Raw genomic sequence first — 23,391 nt, 5'->3', positions numbered from 1 at the left:
TGGCCATACATATATCTGATTTGGTGAAGCATTCAAATCCTTTGCCCATTTAAGAAATTGGGTGGGTTTTTCTTATTGAATTTTAAGAGTTCTTTATACATTCTGTATACAAGCTCCTTTGTCACATATTGGAATGACCGTTTTAAAACAGTATTTGGTAAGTAATAACGTTAGGCTAGGTACTTTACAAAGCAGTATGACCACAGTACTACAGAGAGGTTGAACAAACTGCTAAACCTAGAAATCTGTCAAGGGAGGCCTATACTTTTGTGCCCAGAGCGCTGCGACCAAGAAACCCACAACATAAAACCTTGTTTACTCTTAAAAGCCAACTGAGATGATATAGCTTTAAAAATAACAAAAATCTCACCATGTATCTTTGTTGTTGATGTTGCCGGCAAACTGCCTGCTATCTCCCAGGACCCCTCTTAAAATCGAAGTTAAAACCTCATCATAGGAACGCCACGATCAGGGCTCCGTTGGCCCATTTTAGAATATCGGGCAGGTATCTTCGACGGTATTCATATCATTTAATTATCTACATGACGTCCTTTAGGGGATAATAAACACGTCGGGCTTTTCTGTTTGGCTTTGAACCAGTGTCATGAGACGGAAAAGGCCCCACCAGAGGGCGGACAGGTACCCGGTTCTCAGCGTCACCACTGCTGGATGTCCTGGAAAGCTGGACGCCGGCCGCGCATGCGCCCCACGGCCCGCCCTGGTTCCGCCTCCCTGGAAGAGGGGTGGCGTTGCCTCGGTAACTGGAGTAAACGGAGGCCTCCGGTAGAAGCTGTGAAGAGAGGAGCCGCGGCTGTCAGCAGTACCTTCGGTGAGTTTGCACCTCAGCAGCTGGCAATTTCCACACCCTCCTCCTTAAATCTGTTTGTGGCTCAGAGGGCAGCGAACCCCACTTGGGCTTCTCTCAGGCTGGACCAGTGTTCCCCAGGCTGTGCTGAAACACAGCTTTCGTCCTCCCTGCGGTAGCTCAGCAAACTTTTTGAAGCCTCGAGTATTCTCAGGCTCGGAGCTAGACACTGTGTGCACGGTTCCTGCCTGCGAGACCCTTTCAGTCTGACCGGGCGGAAGCCAGCCAGGCAGCAGGAGCACGGCTTAGACCCGAAGTCGGAGCAGCAGCGAGTCTGCTGGGAGAGTGCTGGGGCTCCCCGCTCCAGCGAGGCACCCACCCTGCGCTCAGCTGGGTGCGACGCTTGGCACGCTGGGCCCTCTGGCTTCCTCATCTCCAGAAAGAAAGGTGATAATGTGACCTCATGGAGTTCTTGTTGTTATTATTAAATAGGATAATACAAGTAAAGTGCTTAGCACATACATGGCACATAGTAGGTGCACATAAATATTTGTTGTATAATAGGTAAAGACAGCCGCATACATGTGTGCTGCTCAGTGTGTCCAATCAATCATGAGTTGCTAAGGATGCGTGCTGATGAAAACCTTTGAGAGGATAAGGGGCTAAGGCGGCTAGGGAGAGAGAGACTGACTGTAGCTGGGCTGCAATAAGCTACAGACTCTCTGACAATGGACCTTTACTCCAGACCGACGAATCTGAGCTCTTATTTGATGGCAGTGATGAGCCATTAGAGGTTTTAAGCAAGAGTGGCACATTAAAAGCTGTCTTTTAGAAATACAAGCGATAGTGTAGAAAATGGATTACAGAAGGGAAGACGAAGTATGACGGTACAGTAATGATAGCGGTGAGACACAATGAGAAGTGGAACGACAGAGGGACAGCAGGGACAGTAGGAATGAAGGGAGGGGAGGAATTCAAAAGGCTCAATCACTGGACAGTTAGTAACAGGACTTGGAAATCATTTATATGAATTAGGTGAGAGGAACGGATTCAGAGTAAATGCGCTGCTTTCTCATCTGTAAAATAATGACAATAATAATAATGGATAGCAAGACTTTGTCTCAAAAATAATAATAATAGGCTGTGCGCCGTGGCTCACATCTCTAATCCCAGCACTTTGGGAGGCGGAGGTGGGTAGATTACCTGAGGTCACGAGTTTGAGACCAGTCTGGCCAACATAGGGAAACCCGTCTACTAAAAATACAAAAATTAGCCGGGCGATATGGAGTGCGCCTGTAATCCCAGCTACTCGGGTGGCTGAGGCATGAGAATCACTTGAACCCGGGAGGTGGAGGTTGCAGTCAGCTGGGATCGCACCACTGCACTCCAGCCTGGGTGACAGAGCGAGACTCCATGTCAATAAATAAATAAATAAAATAATAATGGTACCTACCTCATAGGGTCGTTTTGAGAATTATACAGTAATATGTGTAGAATTTCTTAGAACTGTGCTTGACACATAGTAAACAGTAAATAAGACAAGCTATTACTTTTTTTCTCCACAGCTGTATTTCACATTGCAAAGTAAAAACTGAGAGCCTGTTTTGTACATCAGTCACTGTGAACTTTAAATAACCACCTCTGGCACACTGCTGGGATTGAGTGAGTTTGTGAGCATAAGGACCAGAACCTGGACTCTGGTGAATGAATCAGAGTAATGTCACCTTAGAGAGCACTCTGTCTGGCATCCAGCCAACCTTCTAGCAACACACTCCTCTGCATCAGTGTGCACTATTATTTTCCCTTTTTCTTTATCCTTCCTTAGGGTTGACCCTGTCAACCTAAATAACATACAGAGAGAGGCTTTCTAAAAGAAGATAATGTTTATTCAGGAGTAAGGTATTGCAATGGGATATGTGTGCCATGGTAAACTATATGTGTATTCAGGGAGGTAAAGGAAAACAAAGGTTTTTAAAGGAAAAATGAAAAAGATTACATAATTATTTTGAGATAGTTATCGTTGGCTACAAAGGTCAACAATAAGTGTGATGCTAGTCTGAGGTTGGACAGGCAATTGTTGAGAAAATGTCCTTGTAGAAGTATTTTTTTTATGTGTAAGGTTGTGATGGCTTTGTGCAAGACTGTGGTCTTTGCAATCTTTTGGGATAGTTATCCAGCATAAAAGTGTGAGAACCCATTCTTCATAGCCTTCCCCAGCTCTGTTTGTCGGGTTCTTTCTTAACACTGGTGACTCCATTCTAATTCTGACAACTTTCACAACTTAAAACTGTACAGTCTATCTAGAGAGTTAGTGAAAAGAATTGGCCGTAGGCTGGACCAATAAGCCTGGATCTAATGAAAGGAAATTTATGCTAGTCCTGCAAATAGACTCACAAACCGAGCTAGTTTACTGATGGAAGGTAGAACATGGTCTAGAACCCAAACTTAGACTGCCTTAAAGGAATACAATGAATGTCCCCAATAGGTGAATTGGTAGTTCCTCTCTTGTGGAGAGTGTCTAGATCCTATGAAGAACATATAAAATTAGGAGGAACATATGATGCATTGGGAATTAACTTCTTGAGCTATCAGGGTAGTAAAGAAAAGTTGGAAACATGTCATTGAGAAATAATTGAAATAATTGGGATACTTTCTCTGGGAAAAGAGACGATCTGGAGAGAAATGAGAGCCAACTACAATTATTTGAATGGTTGAAGTACACAGAAAACCTTGTTCTGTGTGTTCTCAGAAGAAAAAACAAGGGTCAAATGGATCCAAGTTGCGGGGAGGCAGATTTCAGCTTAATATAAAATGTGCCAAGAACTAGAGCTGAGCATTAACAGAATGTTCTCACCCTCTTACCCGAAATATTTAAATTGAAGCTGACTGTCTTGTTTTTTCGTTTATTCAGAAATATATTAATAAATTCATTCCTGCAACCATTTTACATATTGACTGCCATGTATCATTGGTAGAGCTTTCCTGTGTTGACTCAAAACAACCTTATCCAGTAGGTGCTGCATTTTAAAGATGGAAATACTGAGGCACATAGCAATTAAATACTTGGTTAACACCTCACAACCAGGAAGAGGACGAGCCAAGATTTAAACCTAGTCAGAATGACTCTGTAGCCAGTATTCTCAGCCCTGGCCAACACACTAGACTGCTTTTCTGACAGTGCTGGGGTGGATGTTGAGGATGTGTGACCTGCATGGGATAGCAAGTTAAACTAAAGTCCTCTTTCAACTCTGAAGATTCCATGATTTTATTTATTGAACCCTACCTGTGTCAAAAAGAATAGGAGTATAGTAAAAACAACTGCCATTTCTGAGTGCCTAGTAGGTATTTATATAAACTCATGATTCCTAACCAGTTCTTATGCCTGATTGTGTGAAAGAATTATCTGGAGAGTGAGACCCTGTTAATAGTACGTTTTTAAGTTTTCCAAGTGATTCTAAAGTGTAGTCAAAGTTGAGAACTCTGTATATGAAAAATCTCGTTTAACTCTACCAAATAACCCTATCACCCCCATTTTACATATTAAAGGATCAAGAGGTTAAGGAATTTGTTTCTTGGGCAAGCAGGGATGTGAACCCAAGTCTCTCTGGCTCCAAAGTCTCCACAGGTTACAATGTAGCTTCCCAATCCCTTTGTTATTAAAACAAAACAAACAAAAAACCTCCCCAAAACAAAAATACCTTATTCTGCCTTACCAGTTATACTGATAATCTCCAGGAAAACAGGAGTCTCTCCCACCTGACCTGCTCCACTGCTTTTTACAGGTTCTTCAATTACCTTTTATGACCCAGGAAAGCTAGGAATAGATCCTAGTATTTATTGTCCGGTATTGCTACATCAGAGCACTGGGCAAATTCCTTGGGTTCCAGTATTTTCTTCCACATTGTACACAACCTGACATGAACTGCGTTTGTGATGTGAAAGTTTATTACATGGTAATATTAGCCATTTGAGGAATATATTGTTTAAGATAGCACAGAATAAAGTGTGGTGCTTTTGTCTTGACACCAACTTACCTTTTGTTGTAGTCCAACTCTTTTGTTTTCAGAGTGCTTTAGTTACCATAATTGTTTTTTACGCACCTTATGATTATGTTCTGAATAAATTATGGGCTCTTTTTATTAGAATTTATATCCAGTTAACATTCAGTTATAGTATGTTAAAAATAAATGTATTCAGAAAAAAGAAGACTGAAAAGTAGAACGTTATCTCAGTAAGTCATGAGGCTTATGATAGCAGGAAAGAAAATCATGAGATTCAAATCACTAGGAGGAACTCGACCCATTGTTCCTGGCTTTAAAGGGTACCATAAGTCAAGGAATACAAGTGGCCTCTGGAACTTAGAAGGACCCTTGGGCAACAGCCAGCAGGAAAGCAGGGATCACTGTTCCACAGCCACATGGGGCTGAATTCTGCCAGCAGCTTGAATGAGCCTGGAAGTAGATTCTTCCTCAGAGCCTCTGAAAGTGAAGGCAGCACTGCCAACACCTTAACAACCTCTTGAAACTCTAAGCAGAGAGCCAGCTGAGTCACACTTGGCCTGGACTTTTGACCCACAAAGCGGTGAAATAATAAGTGGATGTTATTTAAGCTGCTAAATGTCTGATAATTTATATGGCAGCAAGGGAAAACGAAAACAGTACCTACTTACAGAATAAAGTGCTATTGAAACTCACAGACCAAATTTTTTCATTTAGTTATCAATTGATTAGCAGCAGTAGAATATCAGTTCAATTTTGTTGGAAAACCCAGGGAACTGCCTTGCCTTCACTTATTTGGGACCTGCGTCATGGGAACTTAGGGAGTACTTTAGTTTCTTTCCAATATTTTAAATGTTGATTTTTATCAAATAAATCATTAGTGATCAGTCACTTCCGTCACGACTATCAAACCATCCTTGTTTTGGTCAACCTCTAATGGATCTGAATCAGTGATTTAGAAGATAAGTTTATTCTGAAACTATTTTGAAAGAGAATTGTTAATTTCTTCATCTTGAATTATACATTGAGGTCAGGGACTGTATATTGTTCACCTTTGTATCCTCTGCAATGCCTAGCATAATAATATGCTCAATAGTTTTAAGAATTAAATTGACATAAATTATGAAAGTGAGGGAGAAAATAGAATTTAGGTGTGTTTGTATCTATCTAAACAATTTTACCTACAGTATGTCGTCATTTATAACCAAGCTCTGTAATAATGGAATTGACTGCATAATTCTTTTTTTTTTTTTTTTTAAACAGTTACTCACTATAATGTAGAAAGTAAGCCTGTGTGTCCAAAACTGGAAGGAATAGAAAATATACTGAATGACAGAATGTGAATTTTAAAAGATTTTGCTACTTAAAGGATTTTATGGTTTGATTCCTAACCCTACCCCCTCCATAAACCCCAAAAGGTATATATTCTACAGTTAGGTGGAAGGAAAGAGGAAGGAAGGGAAGGAGAAAAGGAAGAAAGGATGGAGAGACAGAGGAAGGAAGATTCACAACTAAAAAAGAAAGGAAAGGAAAATACACACACACACGTACATACACTTTTTAAAAAGTAAAACATTATTTTTGTAACCCAGAAGGATGGCTCCAAAGTACAAAATACAAAATTTAATAACATGAGTATCATGTTAGACCATATCTTTTTTTTATTTTAGAAGCAGAGTCTTGCTCTGTCACTCAGGCTGGAGAATAGTGGTGCGATCCCAGCTCACTGCAGCCTCAAACTCCTGGGCTCAAGTGATCCTCCTGCCTCAGCCTCCTGAGTAGCTGGGACTACAGGCATACCTTGCTATGCCTGGCCATTTTAATTTTTTTTTAAGAGACAGTTTGGCTGTGTCCCCACCCAAATCCCATCATAATTATAGTTCCCATAATCCCCATGTGTCATGGGAGGGACCCGGTGGGAGATAACTGAATCATGGTGGCAGTTACCTCATCCTGTTCCTGTGATAGTGAGTTCTTACAAAATCTGATGGTTTTATAAGGGGTTTTCTTCCCCTCTGCTCTGTACTTCTCCTTGCTGCCGCCATGTGAAGAAAAGAGGTGTTTGCTTCCCCTTCTGCTGTAATTGTAAGTGTCCTGAGGCCTCCTTAGCCATGCCAAACTGTGAGTCAATTAAACCTCTTTCCTTTATAAATTACCCGTTCTCAGGTATGCCTTTATTAGCAGTGTGAGAACAAATTAATACAGACAGGGTCTTGCTATGTTTCTCATGTTGGTCTCAAACTCCTGGTTTCAAGCAGTCCTCCTGCCTCAGCCTGTCAAACTCCCAGGATTACAGGCATGAGCCACTGAGCCCGGTCTGTATCTTTCTTGATGATAATTTATAATACAAATGTTTAGACAATGTACTGTTGTCCCCCATATCAAAAGAAGGCATCATTATGATGTCACTGCAGGAAAACATGGAATGAACCCCAGTGCCCAGTTGAAGGGAGACAGTCATCATACTACACTCTCCTTTGTCCTTTGATCAGGTAGTGTACCATATCTGCTTTAGGCATACCAGTCTATCTTCAGAGACCAGGAAGATATAACAGTGTGGCAGTTTAAATAACCCTCATAGCAAGCTTATAAAAAGTTTTGTCTTCATTCCCATTGCAGCTGGAGAATTCATGTAAAGTTTAGTTAGCTAGTTATATGTCAGTACTGGGATTCAGACCCTAATCTAACTATAAATCTGATCCAAATAGAACTGGTGTTCCATTCTGCTTGCCAGGCATATCATAGAAGAGTGTTGAGGAAACATGGGGTGTTTAGTATACAGAAGTGAAGACTTATAAGTAAGGTGTTTTCAAATATATGAAAAGCTGCAATATAGACAGAGGGCAGAGAAAACCTGTTGTGTCACTCCCCTTTTTAAAACCCTTTAATGGTTTTCAGTTGTCAAGGAAATAAGGTATAAACTTCTTAGCAAAGCTTAGAGACAACTTTATGATATGGTACCCACCTCCTCTTCAGTATCCATTTTACTCTCCCACTCGGGCCAATAGACTGCTTGCAGCCCTTTAAAGATGCAGCCCTCTTTGATGTGCCTAACATCTCTTTCACATTCTGTGCCTGGCCAACTCCTGACCATCATCCATGTCTCAAACACCTCTTCTCTAACCCCCCATCATGTTTTAGGATTCTTGCTACACATGCCCACAGTACCTTCTATTTTCCTTTTAGTAGCACTCATTATTTTAATTGCTTGTTTAATATCTATCTTTCTAAACAAGCTCCATAAAGTTAGGGCCCATATTTCTCTTCTCCAGTTTTGTAATTTAGCACCCAACATAAGACTTGATACGCTGCAGGTATGCTCAAAAAATATTTTAAAAACTGAAGTTGATTAGTAACTCCAAGAGAATTTGAAAATAGAGAAAGAGGGAGGGATGGACCAAAGGTGGGATGGCAGGTTAATTTTAGTGGTGAAGCATTTGGGGAAAAAGATGAACTTTGGTAGTGTGTTTCCCTGTGGACCTCTGGAAAACCAAAGTGCACCACAATGACAGTTCACCCAGAGAAGGAGAATCTGTGATTATAATTAGCTGTCTTGCAGAGGTCAGAGGTCTCTGACGGTAGTTGCACACTCCTGCTGGTGGGTCATCCTGGATCCTGTGCAAACAAAGGATTATTGACACACATGGTGTTTGATGCTTATGAAATTTGTTAGGGGGAAATCTGTTAGTTTCTATTTTACAACATTATCCATATCTCATCCCAATTTTGTACTTACAGAGGAAATGAAGGAACCAGATGATCAGGATACTGATGGGGAGAAATCAGTTACATCAAACAGTGATGGGAAGAAGTCTCTGAGGTCTTCTAAATCGGAATCAAGATGTAAGTAAAGATAGTATGTATACTTTTAAAAGTATTAAATTTAGGTAAACATTTAAATAATCAATTTTTATAGTAGAATAGAAAGAGCAGGATGTTATAAAATAGATCTCTTTTTTTTTTGAGACGGAGTTTCATTATTGTTGCCCAGGCTGGAGTGCAATGGAACGATCTTGGCTTACTGTAACCTCCGCCTACTGGGTTCAAGTGATTCTCCTGCCTCAGCCTCCTGAGTAGCTAGGATTATAGGCACCCGCCACCACACCCGGCTAATTTTTATATTTTTAGTAGTGATGGGGTTTCATCATATTGCTCAGGCTGGTCTCAAACTCCTGACCTCAGGTGATCCCCTCCCAAAGTGTTGGGATTACAAGCGTAAGCTACCGTGCAAGGCCAAAACAGATCTCTTATACTCCCTGTTCCCAGAAAGCTGTAGGAAGGTGGGATCCGTAAAAATCATGGAGTTAGCAAAGAAAAAAGACCACTTATGGTACAGGAAATAGGAGATTCAAAATAGAAATAAGGCAAAGGTAATACATAGGATGACACCTGGGCAGCCATGCAGAGAACAATTATACTGAAGCAAGGAAAGGAGAATTCTCACCTCCCAGAAAGTTAAAAATGTTAAATAATAGATTATCTGATAGATGCATGTAGAAAATTGAATTGAGTGGAATTTATAGAACTATGGCAAGATGTGGGAAGATTTATCAGGAGATTCCAGAAAGTTAAAAAGTGAAAAAAAGTGAGGTATTAGTTTTAGAAAAGTGAGTTGTTCAAGAAGGAAATAAAATAATACATTCTGAACTCGGGAATGAGTGTTATTAAGGCAGTATACTAAAAACAGTAAGCATAGACTTCACTATGTTTTGTTGCACTTTAATTATATTGCAAGGGCGGAGAGATAGCAAGTGGTGGTAGAGATTTAACATTCTTCATCATCCCATAATAAACACTGTCTAAAAGTGGCTAGAGAGAGCAGTATATCCATATTATTTAGATATATGGAGGTAAATATCAGAAGAAAAAAGATTAAAAGCTAAAAGTGGGCCGGGCGTGGTGGTGGGCGCCTATAGTCCCAGCTACTCGGGAGGCTGAGACAGGAGAATGGCCTGAACCCAGGAGGCGGAGCTTGCAGTGAGCCGAGATCGGGCCACTGCACTCCAGCCTGGCGACACAGCAAGACTGTCTCAAAAAAAAAAAAAAAAAAAAAAGCTAAAAGCGATTGTTCTGGAGAGAGTGAGAAGGCTGTTAAGCAGCAAAAAATTGAGTATTTTAAAAGACAAATCTTTTAGCATTACTTGACTTTTTAAGTTATGGGCATGTACTTCAACAAAAATAAAAATAATTTTCTAAAAGTCAAAAAAATGGGCAAAATATAAATAGTGCATATCTGGGTTTATAGAACAGAAATGGTTTACTTGTTCAACTCCCTTACAAAAGCTCAAAGTTCCTTAAAAGCAGTCTGTGTTTTACCTGTTTATCACAGCTCCTGGCACACAGGTTGATAATAACCTATACACACGTCTCGCCTAGAGTTCTCCTGTGAGAGCTACTAAGTCTTATATGGACTTTTCTGATACAATGTAGTGGAAAGAGACCTGGACTTTGGTTTTGAGTCCTGTATCTACCATTTAGAGATGCTTGACCTTGGAAAAATTACCACATCTTTTTGAGCCTCAGTTTTCTCACCCATTAAAACAATTATGTGTCACTTGGGAATTAAATTGGATAACATGTGGAAGGACTTCATAGACTGCAATGGAAGAAAAAAGGAGAAATTTTATAAGTAGGATTTTTTGAAAGATGGCTGGCTCTTTCTGACTATCACAATGTTAGGTATCTCAGTGCAATCTTGACTTTTTAAGGTTCTAATTCTAAATATGATTTTAGAAATTTAATTTTGACTATTCACCTAGATAAGATCAGGTCCTGGGAAAATCAATACACATGCAAAATCTGCATTAAATTCTTTTAATCTATGGCAGACATGTCTTGTAAATCCAGTTTCTCCACAATATATTTTATTTTAGGCATTTATCTTCTCTGGTTTGGACTCTTGCAACATGGATTTCTACCTCAGTCTTCCTCTCCAGATCTCCCTCCACACCACCACTAGAGTTCTTTCCAAAAAGTATCATTATATCACTTACCTCAGAAACTTCAGTTTGTTCCCCCCTTGTTTTTCCTTTTTCTGTACTGCCCACATTTCTGACACAGGATTGTCTGTTTGTTGGTTTCCAGTCTTTGGCAGTGTTTTCCTGGATGCTACTCTCAACTTTCCCTTGATGGATTTAATGATAATGACCTTTTGTCTAGCACTGCCTTCTGGACCTCCCTTCCTTATGTCAGACTCTCTTAGGGGCAGAGCTTTTCAAGTGTGACCTGGCCCAGTGCTCAGCTCATTAATTAGTTCACATATCATAGGTCTTAGAATCCCAAATGATAATGTGAAATAATTTTCTGGCATTCTGAACATCCTGTACCTTGTTGCTGCGTGAAGAGGTCTCTCTCTCTCCTGGTTCAGCCTCATACCGTGTCCACAATTGGTGGGTTCTTGGTCTGGCTGACTTGAAGAATGAAGCCATGGACCCTTGCGGTGAGTGTTATAGTTCTTAAAGATGGTGTGTCCGGAGTTTGTTCCTTCAGATGTTCAGATGTGTCCAGAGTTTCTTCTTTCTGGTGGGTTCGTGGTCTTGCTGATTTCAGGAGTGAAGCTGCAGACCTTTGCGGTGAGCGTTACAGCCCTTAAAGGCAGCGCATCTGGAGTCGTTCATTCCTCCTGGTGGGTTTGTGGTCTTGCTGGCTTCAGGAGTGAAGCTGCAGAACTTTGCGGTGATTGTCACAGCTCATAGAGGTAGCGTGGACCCAATGAGCGAGCAGCAGCAAGATTTATTGCAAAGAGGGAAACAACAAAGCTTCCACAGCTTGGAAGGAGACCTGAGGGGGTTGCCACTGCTGGCTGGACAGCCTACTTTTATTCCCTTAACTGGCCCCACCCACATCCTGCTGATTGGTCCATTTTACAGAGAGCTGATTAGTCCGTTTTGACGGGGTGCTGATTGGTGCATTTACAATCTTTTAGCTAGACACAAAAGTTCTCCAAGTTGCCACTAGATTAGGAGACACAGAGCACTGATTGGTGCGTTTGCAAACCTTTAGCTAGACACGGAGCCCCGATTGGTGCATTTACAATTTTCTAGCTAGACGCAGTGCTGATTAGTGCATTTATAATCCTCTAGGTAGACATAAAATTTCTCCAAGTCCCCACCAGACTCAGGAGCCCAGCTGACTTCGCCTAGTGGATCCCGCCCCTGGCGGAGGCAGAGTTCCCTGCCAATCCCACGCGGTGCCTGCACTACTCAGCTCTTGGGCAGTCTATGGGACCAGGTGCCACAGAGCAGGGGGCAGCGCCCCCAGGGGAGGTTCAGGCCCTGTGGGAGACCACTGTGGGAGGGGCTCGGGCATGGTGGGCTGCAGGTCCTGAGCCCTGCCCCACCGGGAGGTGGCTGAGGCCCAGCCAGAATTTGAGCGAGCCTGGCATGTGCGGGCGGGCAGTGCTGAGGGACCTGGCGCACCCTCTGCAGCTGCTGGCCCAGGTGCTAAGCCCCTCACTGCCTGGGGCTGGGGGCGCTGGCCGGCTCCTCTGAGTGCAGGGCCCACCAAGCCCATGCCCACCTGGAACTCGTGCTGGCCTACCAGTGCAGCGCAAGCAGCCCGGGTTCCTGCCTGCACCTCCCCCTCCACACTTCTATGCAAGCAGAGGGAGCCGTCTCCTGCCTCGGCCAGCCCAGAGAGGGGCTCCCACAGTGCAGCGGTGGGCTGAAGGGCTCCTCAAGCGAGGCCAGAGTGGACTCCGAGGCCGAGGAGGCTCCACGAGCCAGTGAGGGCTGCTGGCACGTTGTCACCTCTCAATACCTGATAGCTGCATTCCCCACACCCCTGGAAACCTTGCTTTGCTCTCAGGCTTGCTAAAACATCAGGGCAAGTTTTTGCTCTTTGAGACTCTCAAGAGAATGAATAAAAGTCCTTGTATTACATCCAAGTAGAGAAGTTGGATAGACTTTTTTCCATACTTAACAAGAAGTTTCTGCTATCTCTGAGTTCTAGTAAGAAATTTAGGCAGAGTGTACCAGCTAAACCATCCATCATTTCTCACAGTGGTGAAGGATTGTTAGTTACTAAGGCGTTGTTTTCTGATTCTTATCAAAGGATTAAATTATTGCAGAGCTTATTTAATAGTTTTGGGAAGTATTTTGTTCTTTTCTATTTTCAAAAATATTTTGTGTAGAATTGGTATTATTTCTTCCTTAAATGCTTGGTAGAATTTACCAGTAAAACTGTCTGGACCTGGAATTTTCTTGATGAGTGGGTAAATTTAAACCATTAATTCAATTTTTTAAATAGAGGGCTCTCTATTTCTTCTTTACTAAGTTTTACAAGTTTGTATCTTTCATGGAATTTGCTCACTTCTCTTCTAAATTGTCAAATTTGTTGACATAACTTTGTAGGATCTGTTTTCATTCTTGATGTTGGAGATTTATGTTGTTTCTCTTTTATTTCTTCATTGGGCTAGCTAGGAACTTATCAATATTGTTGATCTTTTCAAAGACTAAGATTTTGGCTTTGCTCATTTACCTTGGGTTTTTTTTTTCATTTATTTTTCTAACTTCTTGAGGTGGAAATTTAGGTCATTGATTTTTTTTTGACTTTTGTTCTTTTCTTACATATGTATTGAAAGCTATAAATTTCCCTCCAAGGACTGCTTTAGCTATATCTCAATTTTAATATATTGTATTTTAATAATAATTTAATTTGAAAAATTTTCTGATTTCTTTGTTGATTTCCCCTTGACCCATGACTTATTTTTATTGTGTAATTTAATTTCCAAATATGGAACTTTTTTTCAAGGTATCTTATCATTATTGGTTTCTAACTTACATCTGTTGTTTTCAGAGAACATGTCTATTCTATATAATCGCAATCCATTTAAATGTATTAAAACTGGTCTTGTGTCTCAGCAAGTGATCTGTCTTGGTAAATGACCCATGTGTACTCGAATGTGCATCCTGTATTGGTAGGTGTAAGTGTTTTATAAATGTCAGGTCAGGATGGTTGATAGCAATGTTCAGATCATCTATGTCTTTACTAAGTTTTTGATTAGTTCTATCAATTGCTGAAAGATGCATATTACTAAAATAAATAGTAACTCTAAGTAGACTGTGAAAAGTTGTTGTGTATAATCTCTGAAGCAACCACTAATAAAACACAGAACTGCTAAAAAGCCAACAGAAATTTAAATAGAATTCTAAAGAGTAAATGATCTAAAAGAAAACATGGAAAGAGAAAAAGAGGGAAAAATGACAGGTAGGAGGAGAAAAACAGAAAATAAATTATCAAATATTATTTGTTAATTTCACAAGCATATGTTATTAAAATCTAACCATATCAATAACTACATTATTAGTTAGCTGAACATTAATATAAAAAGGCAGAGATTATCAGCATGGCTAATAAAAACAAGAACCAACTATATGATGCTCATAGAAGACACATGTTAGGTATAATGATACAAATAGGTTGCAAGTAAATGGATGGAAACAGATACATCATGCAAAAAGTAAGCATAATCTGGGTGGAGTGACTATATTAATACCAGATAAAATAGACTTCAAGGCAAAGAGTACTACCAGTGACATAGGGTAAAAGGATCAATTTATTCATAAAGATAAAAGGATCAGTTAAGAAAACATAATAATCATAAATATGTATTCACCTAGTAACAACATTCCAATACACAAAGCAAAAATAGACAGAATCAAGGAAAAACTAAGTAATTCCACAGTCATAGTAAGAGAGCAGCTTGGTACTAGTTACTTCATAATAGCCAAAGTATACATGCCTACTATCAATATTTGTATATTGTTGTTGTATGCAATAACTATGCTGAACTCTTTTAAAAATTATAATAAATTATAATTTAGTTCTTATTAATTTTTTTATAAAGTAGCTCTTACGGATTTTTCTGTATGTGCAACCATAGCGTTGTAGGCTGTCTTATAGTGTTCTCAATCTCATGAAAAAGGTAGAGGTAAATAAGGAATCACAGAGGCAAACTGTTTGCAGGAAGCAGTATCTCTGTGATAGCTGCAGAGGAGAGGCCCCAAAGCTTGCTACATACATTGGCTGGAGGAAACAAACAAACAAAAAATGAAGAAACTCACATATAAAATTGTCATATGTGAGTCATACAGCAAAAATCCCAGCAGATTCTTTGTGGTATCTACAGTTATGGCATTCCTTTCTCCTTGGTCACTTTTCTTTGCGTCCTCTGGCACCCATCCTTGTTCAGTCTCCACTAATTTTGCCAGCCGTTTTGCCAGCAGCCCTGCCATCCATTCGTGATTTTGGGTTTTAACTGCTTCTAGTTCTACAAAAAAAATGGAGTTTGTGTTTTTGGCATTTATTCTCAATGTTGATTTTAGATTATTTCCAAGAATAGAAAGGCAAATACTGATTTATTATTCAAACCATAAGTCTTCCACCCATCTATTTCAGGATTATAAAAATTATAGAACTATCCAGCCCTCACAAAGTTGCCTAAATGTGCTGATTCACCAGCTTGGTTTAATGTGCCTACTTCCTGCCCAATTAGTTTTTTTCCCCCAAACTCTAGTTTTCCCTCAGTGGCACAATCCTTCTCCAGTCTCAGAATACCCATTATTTTTTGTTACCTCTTCTCCTTCATCTGTATTTACTCTCAATTCGTTAATCAGTGATCACCTTATCTACTAGTTCTAACTCCTTTCCCGGGGAACCCAGCAGTTAGGAGTGTTACGCTTGTAGTGCCGTAATCTTGACATGAGGAAATAATCTTTGGTTGCTACAGTCACAAGAAAGAGCTAAGGTATTATTAGAGAATAGTTCTCCAGGGCCCCCACTTGGGGAATCTGTTTGGCTGATTTAGGCACCCAGTATTACTTTCTTGTCATCCAAATACATGAATCCTAAGGAACTCTGTCCTGTTCTGCAACTAATTGTGTTGGCTCAGCTTTTTGATCTTATTCATATTAGTGTTGGGCTTTGTTCCTAATCTGTAGCCTCATCTCAGATCTACTACATACTCTGGTACCTAGTAGTACATTTGCCTTTTCTTCCTTATTCTTCTGAAAATTCACCTAGTCCTATATGAAAGTATACCCATCCTACTTGGCATTGTATATTTTAACCATCCCCATGTTTGGACTTGATCTGAATGTTGGCTTATACCTGGGGCCATTCTACTCCTTTCCCAGTTCTCATTTCCAGCTTGTCCTAAAGCCAATATTCCAACTTATTCCTGTGATATCACTTCCAAGAGAAATCATCATACTCAGAGAAAGACAATAAGCCTTATTTGTCTTTAACGTAACAGGTTCCCTATAAAAATTGGTAAAATTGAATTTAGTTGAAATTATGATAGCAGCATACTAACCTCTTTTTTTCTTTATCTTTTTATTGTAAGTATTTAGTGATAGGAAATAGACTGGAAATGAAGTGAAAATGGAGATTAAAAAACAGAAAAGCCTTTTTTATTTTGTAAAGTTACAGGACTGACCAAATAAAATGATTCTTCTAGAAATTTTTGAGTATGTATTAGAATTTATTACATCTATAGCACAAGCAAATTGGAAGTTTTAGCTACTTTAGATATAAGAAAATATTTAATCAAAATTTAGAAGTTATTAAAACAAATTTTAATAGCTCCTGTTCAAGAAGATAACACATTTTTAGAAGATGCCACAGATGAAACATTTACTGAAGGAGAAGAATCATATTTAGAAGAAGACTCAGATGAGGAACGTTTGGAAGGAAGTTTGAGTTCATTTCAGTATGATGATTTGCAAAGCACTACAGGTAGGTATTATTAGTTTTCTGTCAGTAATTGTCACTATTTTAAAGACAAAGCACAGACTAATGGAACAGTTGTAAATCCATAGAAAGAAAAATCTGCAGGATGTGTATATGTGTGGGAATGATAAAAGGGCAAATATTGTACATATTTTGGTAGGGTACTTTAGCAGCCCTAGACTTGTGGTTTTTATTTCTGAGGATCACATACAGATACTCATTCTTCTGGGTTTTAAGAAGGTGTAAAAACTGCTCCACTACAGATTAGTGAGAGTTCAACTCTCCCTTGGAAGTAATTGGGAGTTCTCCTTAGAGACTCTTGCACCATGACAGACCAGAACTCAGCATTTACTCCTGATGCACGTGGGCATGATGGCTCTTCCTTCCATGCTCACTGATGACTGTGTCCTATCTTCAGGCCAGTAGTAGTAGGTACTGCTAGAGTATTGCAGGCTGTGTACATTCCTCCTGTCTCTGCGAAATACAACTTTGGATTCACCAGACACTCTTTGTATTAGTCCGTTCTCACACTGCTAATAAAGACATAGCTGAGACTGGGTAATTTATAAAGGAAAGAGGTTTACTTGACTCACAGTTCTGCATGGCTGGGGAGGCCTCAGGAAACTTACAATTATGGCAGAAAGGGCAGCAAACATATCCTTCACATGATGGCAGCAAGGAGAAGTGCAGAGCGAAGGAGGGAAATGTCCCTTATAAAACCATCAGATCTTGTAAGAACTCATTCACCATCATGAGAACAGCATGGAAGTAACAGGCCCTGTGATTCAATTACCTCCTACCAGATCTCTCCTACGACATGTGGAGATTATGGGAACTACAATTCAAGATGAGATTTGGGTGGGGACACAGCCAAACCATATCATTCTTCTTAAATTATTTTATTTTTTTAGTATCTCAGCAAACCCCTGCCCCAGCTGTGGAAGAGGCAGAGGAGGAAGTTAAGAAGAAAATATCAGAGAGCTTCTTCTATGATTATATGGAGCTTGCTTCGATGCCTTTTGTGACTCTGGATTCAGACATACCACTGGATCTTCTCACACTCGTGTATCCACCCTGGCTAAATATGTATAATTTTGGGATTTTCATTTCTTAGGTCAGAGGTCAGCAAACTATAGCCCAGGGATCCCAAATGTACCCTCCCACCTGTTTTAGTAAATCAAGTTTTATTGCAACACAGCCACATCCATTTGCTTGCATTTTGTTTATTATGGCTGCCATCACACAACAAGGACAGAGATAAGTAGTTGTGACAGAGACCATCTGGCTTACAAGGCCGAAACTATTTACTACTTGCCCTTTACAAAAAAAGTGTGCCAACCCATCTTAGGTAATTCTAAGAAACTTGAGTTCTTAGAGATTTGATAGAAATGTATGATCTTAATTTAAACTAAGCTTTTGTTTGATGCCAAATAACCATAAAGAGAAATGATGTTTTTCTGGCTGTCCTTTGCACGAGTGGAAAGGCTTCATGAGACGTGAGTGAAGGAAACCAGAAGGCTTCTTATTCCCATTTACTTTTGCCAATGCCTGTCAAGTTAATTAATGAATTTCCCTTCTTGAAACACTTATGCGTCTGTCCGTTGTAAGGTATTAGTACTTTCACATTATATATTAGATTAGCTATCAGAGAAGACAATTCTTAGGAAATAGGGCACAAAATAGCAAGTTTTAATTGGTCTGGAGAATAAGAGTCTTTGAAGATATGTAGAAGAGGGGATGATTGACAAGGAGATTTAGTGTTTGTCATCACATTATGATGTTAGGTTTGCAATGCAGGTAGTTAGAAGACAGTTTCCATTGAGGTCCTTAGCTGGCAATTTACTATGCTTGCCTTTTGGATAGTTAGTAGTTATCACTACATGGCCTAAACTACCAACTGGCCTCTTACATAAGGAATATTTACAGAGACAGCGTGGTGTACTCAGTGACTCAGTTTTGCTTGTTAAATAAAACATAAAAATAGAACATGTTGTTAAATCCCAGGTGTAACTAAACTAATTCACACTGAATCATCTTGTAACCTGGAATTTTCTCTCTTCATGGCTTTTTTTTTTTTTTTCCTTATCTTTGGACAAGTTTTCTGTCAAAAGTTATGCTGTTTGCTTTCTTCTTTCCCGAATGGGGTAGGGTGGTATATTAGAGTCCCCTGGAAGGTTTTCCTAAAATACCCAATGCTCTGACGCCTTCCTGGACCTACTGTGCTAGTTCTATGTGGAGAGGGGCTTGGGCATATGTACTCTGAAAAAACTCCGAGATGGTTTGGCAGTGCACTGCCTTCTCACTGCTCCAGGATGGGAGGGTCTGTATTAGACAAACATGCTTGATTCTAAACAGCAGAGTCAGAAGAACCTCAACTTTTATTCCAATATATGAATTCTCTCTATTCATGCTGGATGGATGGCTGTATAAACTATAGTCTTTTCTTAAACATTTTCAACACCAGGAAAATCACAAAGTAGCTTACCCCACTTTTAGATGGCTCACTAGAGAGCTTTTTGGGCCTTGAATAAGATTCTGCCTCGCTGGGATGGCCCCTATTAGATTTAGTTCTCCTCTCTGGAGATAAACATATAATCTCTACATCTTGTGAGGAATTCTAGGAAGAACAAGTCAGCCATCATGTATTCCCTAAGTACTCTTTTAATTAACCCTTTAAAGATTATTAATATATTATATTGATTCTACTTTAGTTTTTGTCTGTTTTGTTTTGTTTTGTTTTTTTGAGATGGAGTCTCGCTCTGTCGCCCAGGCTGGAGTGCAATGGCATGATCTCTGCTCACTGCAACCTCCGCCTCCCGGGTTCATGCAATTCTCCTGCCTCAGCCTTCTGAGTTGCTGGGACTATGGGCGTGCACCACCACACATGGCTAATTTTTGTATTTTTAGTAGAGATTGAGTTTCACCATATTGGCCAGGCTGGTCTCGAACTCCTGACCTTGTGATCTGCTCTCCTTGGCCTCCCAAAGTGCTGGGATTACAGGCGTGAGCCACCGCGCCCGGCCCTCTACTTCAGTTTTTAAATTTATGTCTTCTAAATTTTAGCAATGTTAAATCAAGTTTAGCCTAAAGCTACCTCCTTATATACTTTAAGTTCAGCCTACAGGTTTCTTTGTACCTGGTGAACTATAACCTAAAGGGAGTTAGACTCTAGCCTACTCTTGAGCCAGTTACCGAGTTTTGGTCAAAGGTGGCCAACTGTTCAAATTGTGTTAAAATAGGGCAGATGCCAAGCTGTAACCAATTCGGCTATTTCTGTACCTCACTTTTGTTTTCTGTACATCACTTTCTTTTTTCAGTCCATAAATCTTCCTGCACGTGGCTGTACTGGAGTCTCTGGGGCTACTCTGGCTCAGAAGGCTGCCCAATTCTTGAATTGTTCTTTGCTCAATTAAACTCTGTTAAATTTAATTTGGCTAAAGTTTTCTTTTAATAGCAAGAAATGTGCCATTTATAAAGTATCACTTAAACCATAGTATAATTTTAAAAGAGATTATACAGAACTTAACAGTGTTTAAACAATTTTAAAGTGAAATTCCTAGATGGCCATGAACAAACGTTGAAAGCTCTGAGTCTTTGACAGGAATTTAAGAAGAGGCAAGTCAGAAGAGAAGGTGAGATAAAACAAAGGGAGCTGAAGGTACATCAAAACACATTTTAAGATTTTCAGAACTCCACTAAGGGTCTGTCACTGTCCTCTGGGATTAAAAGGAAAGGATCAGGCCAGGCGCAGCGGCTCAGACCTGTAATCCTAGCACCCTGGGAGGCTTGGCAGGCAGATCACTTGAGCTCCGGAGGCAGCCAGATCACTTGAGCTCAGGAGTTCGAGACCAGCCTGAGCAACATGGCAAAACCCTGTCTCTACAAAAAATACAAAAATTAACCAGGTGTGGTGGTGCACATCTGTAGTCCCAGCTACTTGGGGGACTGAGGTGGGAGAATCTCTTGAGCCTGGGAAGTTGAGGCTGCAGGGAGCCATGTTCATGCCACTGCACTCCAGCCTGGGTGACAAAGTGAGACCCTACCTCAAAAAAAAAAAAAAGAAAAAAAAGAAAAAAGAAAAAAAAAGGAAAGGATCAGATTCTAGTTATGCACAAATTAATGAATTGAATAATTCAACAACCATTTCTTGAATTGCTAATAGACTGAAGACAGTGTGCTAGGCGTTCTGGGAAATAGAGATGGAGAGAAGTAGTCGTTGCCCTCAGTAAGTTGTAATTTAGAGGGGGAGAATTTTAGAAGTTACAATCTGACCCATTCTGGGTTTGAAAGAGCCTTTTATCAGGGCAGCAGCATGTAAAAGGGAGTTTTCCTGCTAAAATTAAATATAATAATATTAGATAAATGATAATTTCTCCAATTCCTAATTTTCATCTAAGATAGTGAAGAGATGGTAACCAATTTCTATTCTCATAGCTACTAACATGCTTTTAGCCTTCTGAGGTTTTATATTGCCACCAGGGAAGAGAGAAAGGAAGGGAAGAAGGGGAGGTGAGAGCAGTGGTTTGAAGGAAGTTAAAAAGATGATGGGCAAAACTTCCCTCCATGAGGCTTGAATAGCTTCATTTACATATTTGGATCACATATTCATTCACATTTCTAGACAAGATTTAATTTTAGACATTTATGTCTTTATTATATTTATAAATTTTTTTTTTCTTGAACAGATCCAGTACCCTGAAATGCTTTATCTCTCTCTTTCAATTTAACTATTTGGTAATGAGATAGGCTGCTTGTGGTTGGTTATAATTTGTTTATATTTCACAATTTAAATTGCATTAATGTAAATCTCTTTTTACATTCTACATTTTCTTCTTAAAACTTTAACATAATTTCTTTCTCTGAAAATTGTTATTTACTTATGAATAAGTGGAATCCTCTAAAATCAGAATTTCTTTTTAAACAAGGGCTCAAGAAATACAAATTCCTCCAATGATCCTTCAGCTCTGATGTTCAGCAACAAATTCTTGTGAACAAAGAATCTATCTGCTTAAGCTACACTATAGGACATGCTTCTTTTGTCAACTCTAGTTTTTTTCATAGATTGATCTCATTTAACTTGGTTATTATATTTATATTTTGGGCATATTAATTTTGACTTAAACATAATAACAATATACATTTAAAAGATGTTTTATATAACTTAGATTATATACCTCTTTTTTAAAAAAATATTTTTATTTTAGATTTAGAGGGTACACATGCAGGTTTGTTTCAAGGATATATTGTGTGATATTGAGGTTAGGGCTTCTGTTGATCTCATCACCCACGTAGTGAACATAGTACCCAATAGGAAGTTTTTCAGCCTTGCCCCTTCCCTCCCTCCCTCCCTCCCTTTGGAATTCCTAGTGTCTGTTGTTCCTGTCTTTATGTCTGTGTGTACCCAAGATTTAGCTCCCACTTATAAGTGAGAACATGCAATATTTGGTTTTCTGTTTCTGCATGAATTTGCTTAGGATAATGGCCTCCAGCTGCATCCATGCTGATGCAAAGGACATGACTTCATTCTTTTCATGGCTGTATAGTATTTCATGGTGTATATGCCACATTTTCTTTATCCAGTGTACCACTGATGGGTTGATTCCATGTCTTTGCTGTTATAAATAGTGCTGTGATGAACATATGAGTGCATGTATCTTTTTGGTACAATGATTTTCCTCTGGGTATATCCCCAGAAATGGGATTACTAGGTTGAATGGTAGTTCTATTTTTAGTTCTTTGAGAAATCTCCAGACTGCTTTCCACAGTGGCTGAACTGATTTACATTCTCACTAATAGTGTATAAGCATTTGCTTTTGTCTGCAGCCTCACCGACATCTCTTGTTTTTTGACTTTTTAATGATAGCCATTCTGACTGGTGTGAGATGGTATCTCATTGTGGTTTTGATTTGCATCTCACTGATGATTAGTGATGCTGAGCGTTTTTCATGTTTGTTGGCCACTTGCATGTCTTCTTTTGAAAAGTGTCTATTCAAGTCCTCTGCCTGGTTTTTAGTGGGGTTATTTTTTCTTGTTGATTAAGTTCCTTATAGATTTTGAATATTAGCCCTTTGTCAGATGCATAGTTTGGGAATATTTTCTCCCATTCTGTAGGTTGTCTGTTTAATCTGTTGATGGTTTATTTTGCAGTGCAGAAACTCTTTAGTTGAGTTAGGTCCCACTCTATTTTGAATTAGTACAATTTTACTCTATAGCATACACACACACACACACACTACTTACCTACACACCAATACATATACTAATAAGCTCAGAAAAGAAATATTAGTCTATTAATTACATATATTTGCTATATATTAATCAATTTTCATAGTTTGTTGATTTGAATTAAATTTTAGTTATATTTATGTGAATTTATTATAATCATGTTATCAAATGGTGTGTTAAAATTTTACAAACATGTTAGAATTTTAAGCATCTTGTCTTTCAACATCAAGGTAAAAGCCTGTATAATATTGTTACTATGGTTAGTCAACAAACTTAACAGGCATTGTGAATAGAAAGGTGATCAAGATATAGACTTTCTCCCATGTTATACAGTATGATTTAGTTTTAGTGGGAGAGAGGACAATATAATTATGTAGGTGACAATTTTGCTGTCTGTGGTACCCAAATAGGTTTAACCTTATTTATTTTTGCAAAAACAATTAATGGACTGTCAGGATTTCCCCAGGAAAATTAAAATAGTAACTAAATCAGAGTATGGGGTAGTCACCTGATTTATTTATTTATTTGTTTATTTTTTTCCTACCCAGGCCTTTTTGTTTCTCACCTAATTAAAAAAAAATGTTAGTAATACAGAGAAAAATCATGAGTTTCAGGGTAAAATTCAACTACTTC

At 39.3% G+C, this 23,391-nt stretch overlaps 1 protein-coding gene and 1 long non-coding RNA gene across 5 annotated transcripts in view; one reads left to right on the top strand and one right to left on the bottom strand.

The window, feature by feature from the left end:
* CFAP44 (cilia and flagella associated protein 44) overlaps nt 1-23,391 on the top strand; it is a 149,226-nt gene that overhangs the window by 2,639 nt on the left and 123,196 nt on the right. For all 4 annotated transcript variants that reach the window (XR_004060088.1, XM_030941084.1, XM_030941082.1 and 1 more), the window contains exons 2-5: nt 601-829; nt 8,542-8,646; nt 16,387-16,539; nt 17,445-17,598. Coding sequence is in view for 3 of the 4 variants with exons in the window: in XM_030941084.1 (XP_030796944.1) it covers nt 670-829; nt 8,542-8,646; nt 16,387-16,539; nt 17,445-17,598 (572 nt within the window). In the remaining variant the exon portion in view is untranslated. The remainder of the gene's footprint in view (nt 1-600; nt 830-8,541; nt 8,647-16,386; nt 16,540-17,444; nt 17,599-23,391) is intronic.
* Nucleotides 8,195-23,391, bottom strand: part of LOC104660623 — a 29,495-nt gene continuing 14,298 nt past the window's right edge. The window contains exons 3-6 of the long non-coding RNA XR_747735.2: nt 16,118-16,168; nt 14,661-14,829; nt 8,540-8,628; nt 8,195-8,418 (exon numbers count right to left, since the gene is read on the bottom strand). This is a non-coding gene — a long non-coding RNA (uncharacterized LOC104660623). The remainder of the gene's footprint in view (nt 8,419-8,539; nt 8,629-14,660; nt 14,830-16,117; nt 16,169-23,391) is intronic.

Source organism: Rhinopithecus roxellana, chromosome 1 (genome assembly GCF_007565055.1).
Source record: "Rhinopithecus roxellana isolate Shanxi Qingling chromosome 1, ASM756505v1, whole genome shotgun sequence".
NCBI classification, from domain to species: domain Eukaryota; kingdom Metazoa; phylum Chordata; class Mammalia; order Primates; family Cercopithecidae; genus Rhinopithecus; species Rhinopithecus roxellana.
Note: the sequence above shows the minus strand (reverse complement) of the source record. Positions and strands in the feature narration are given on the sequence as shown.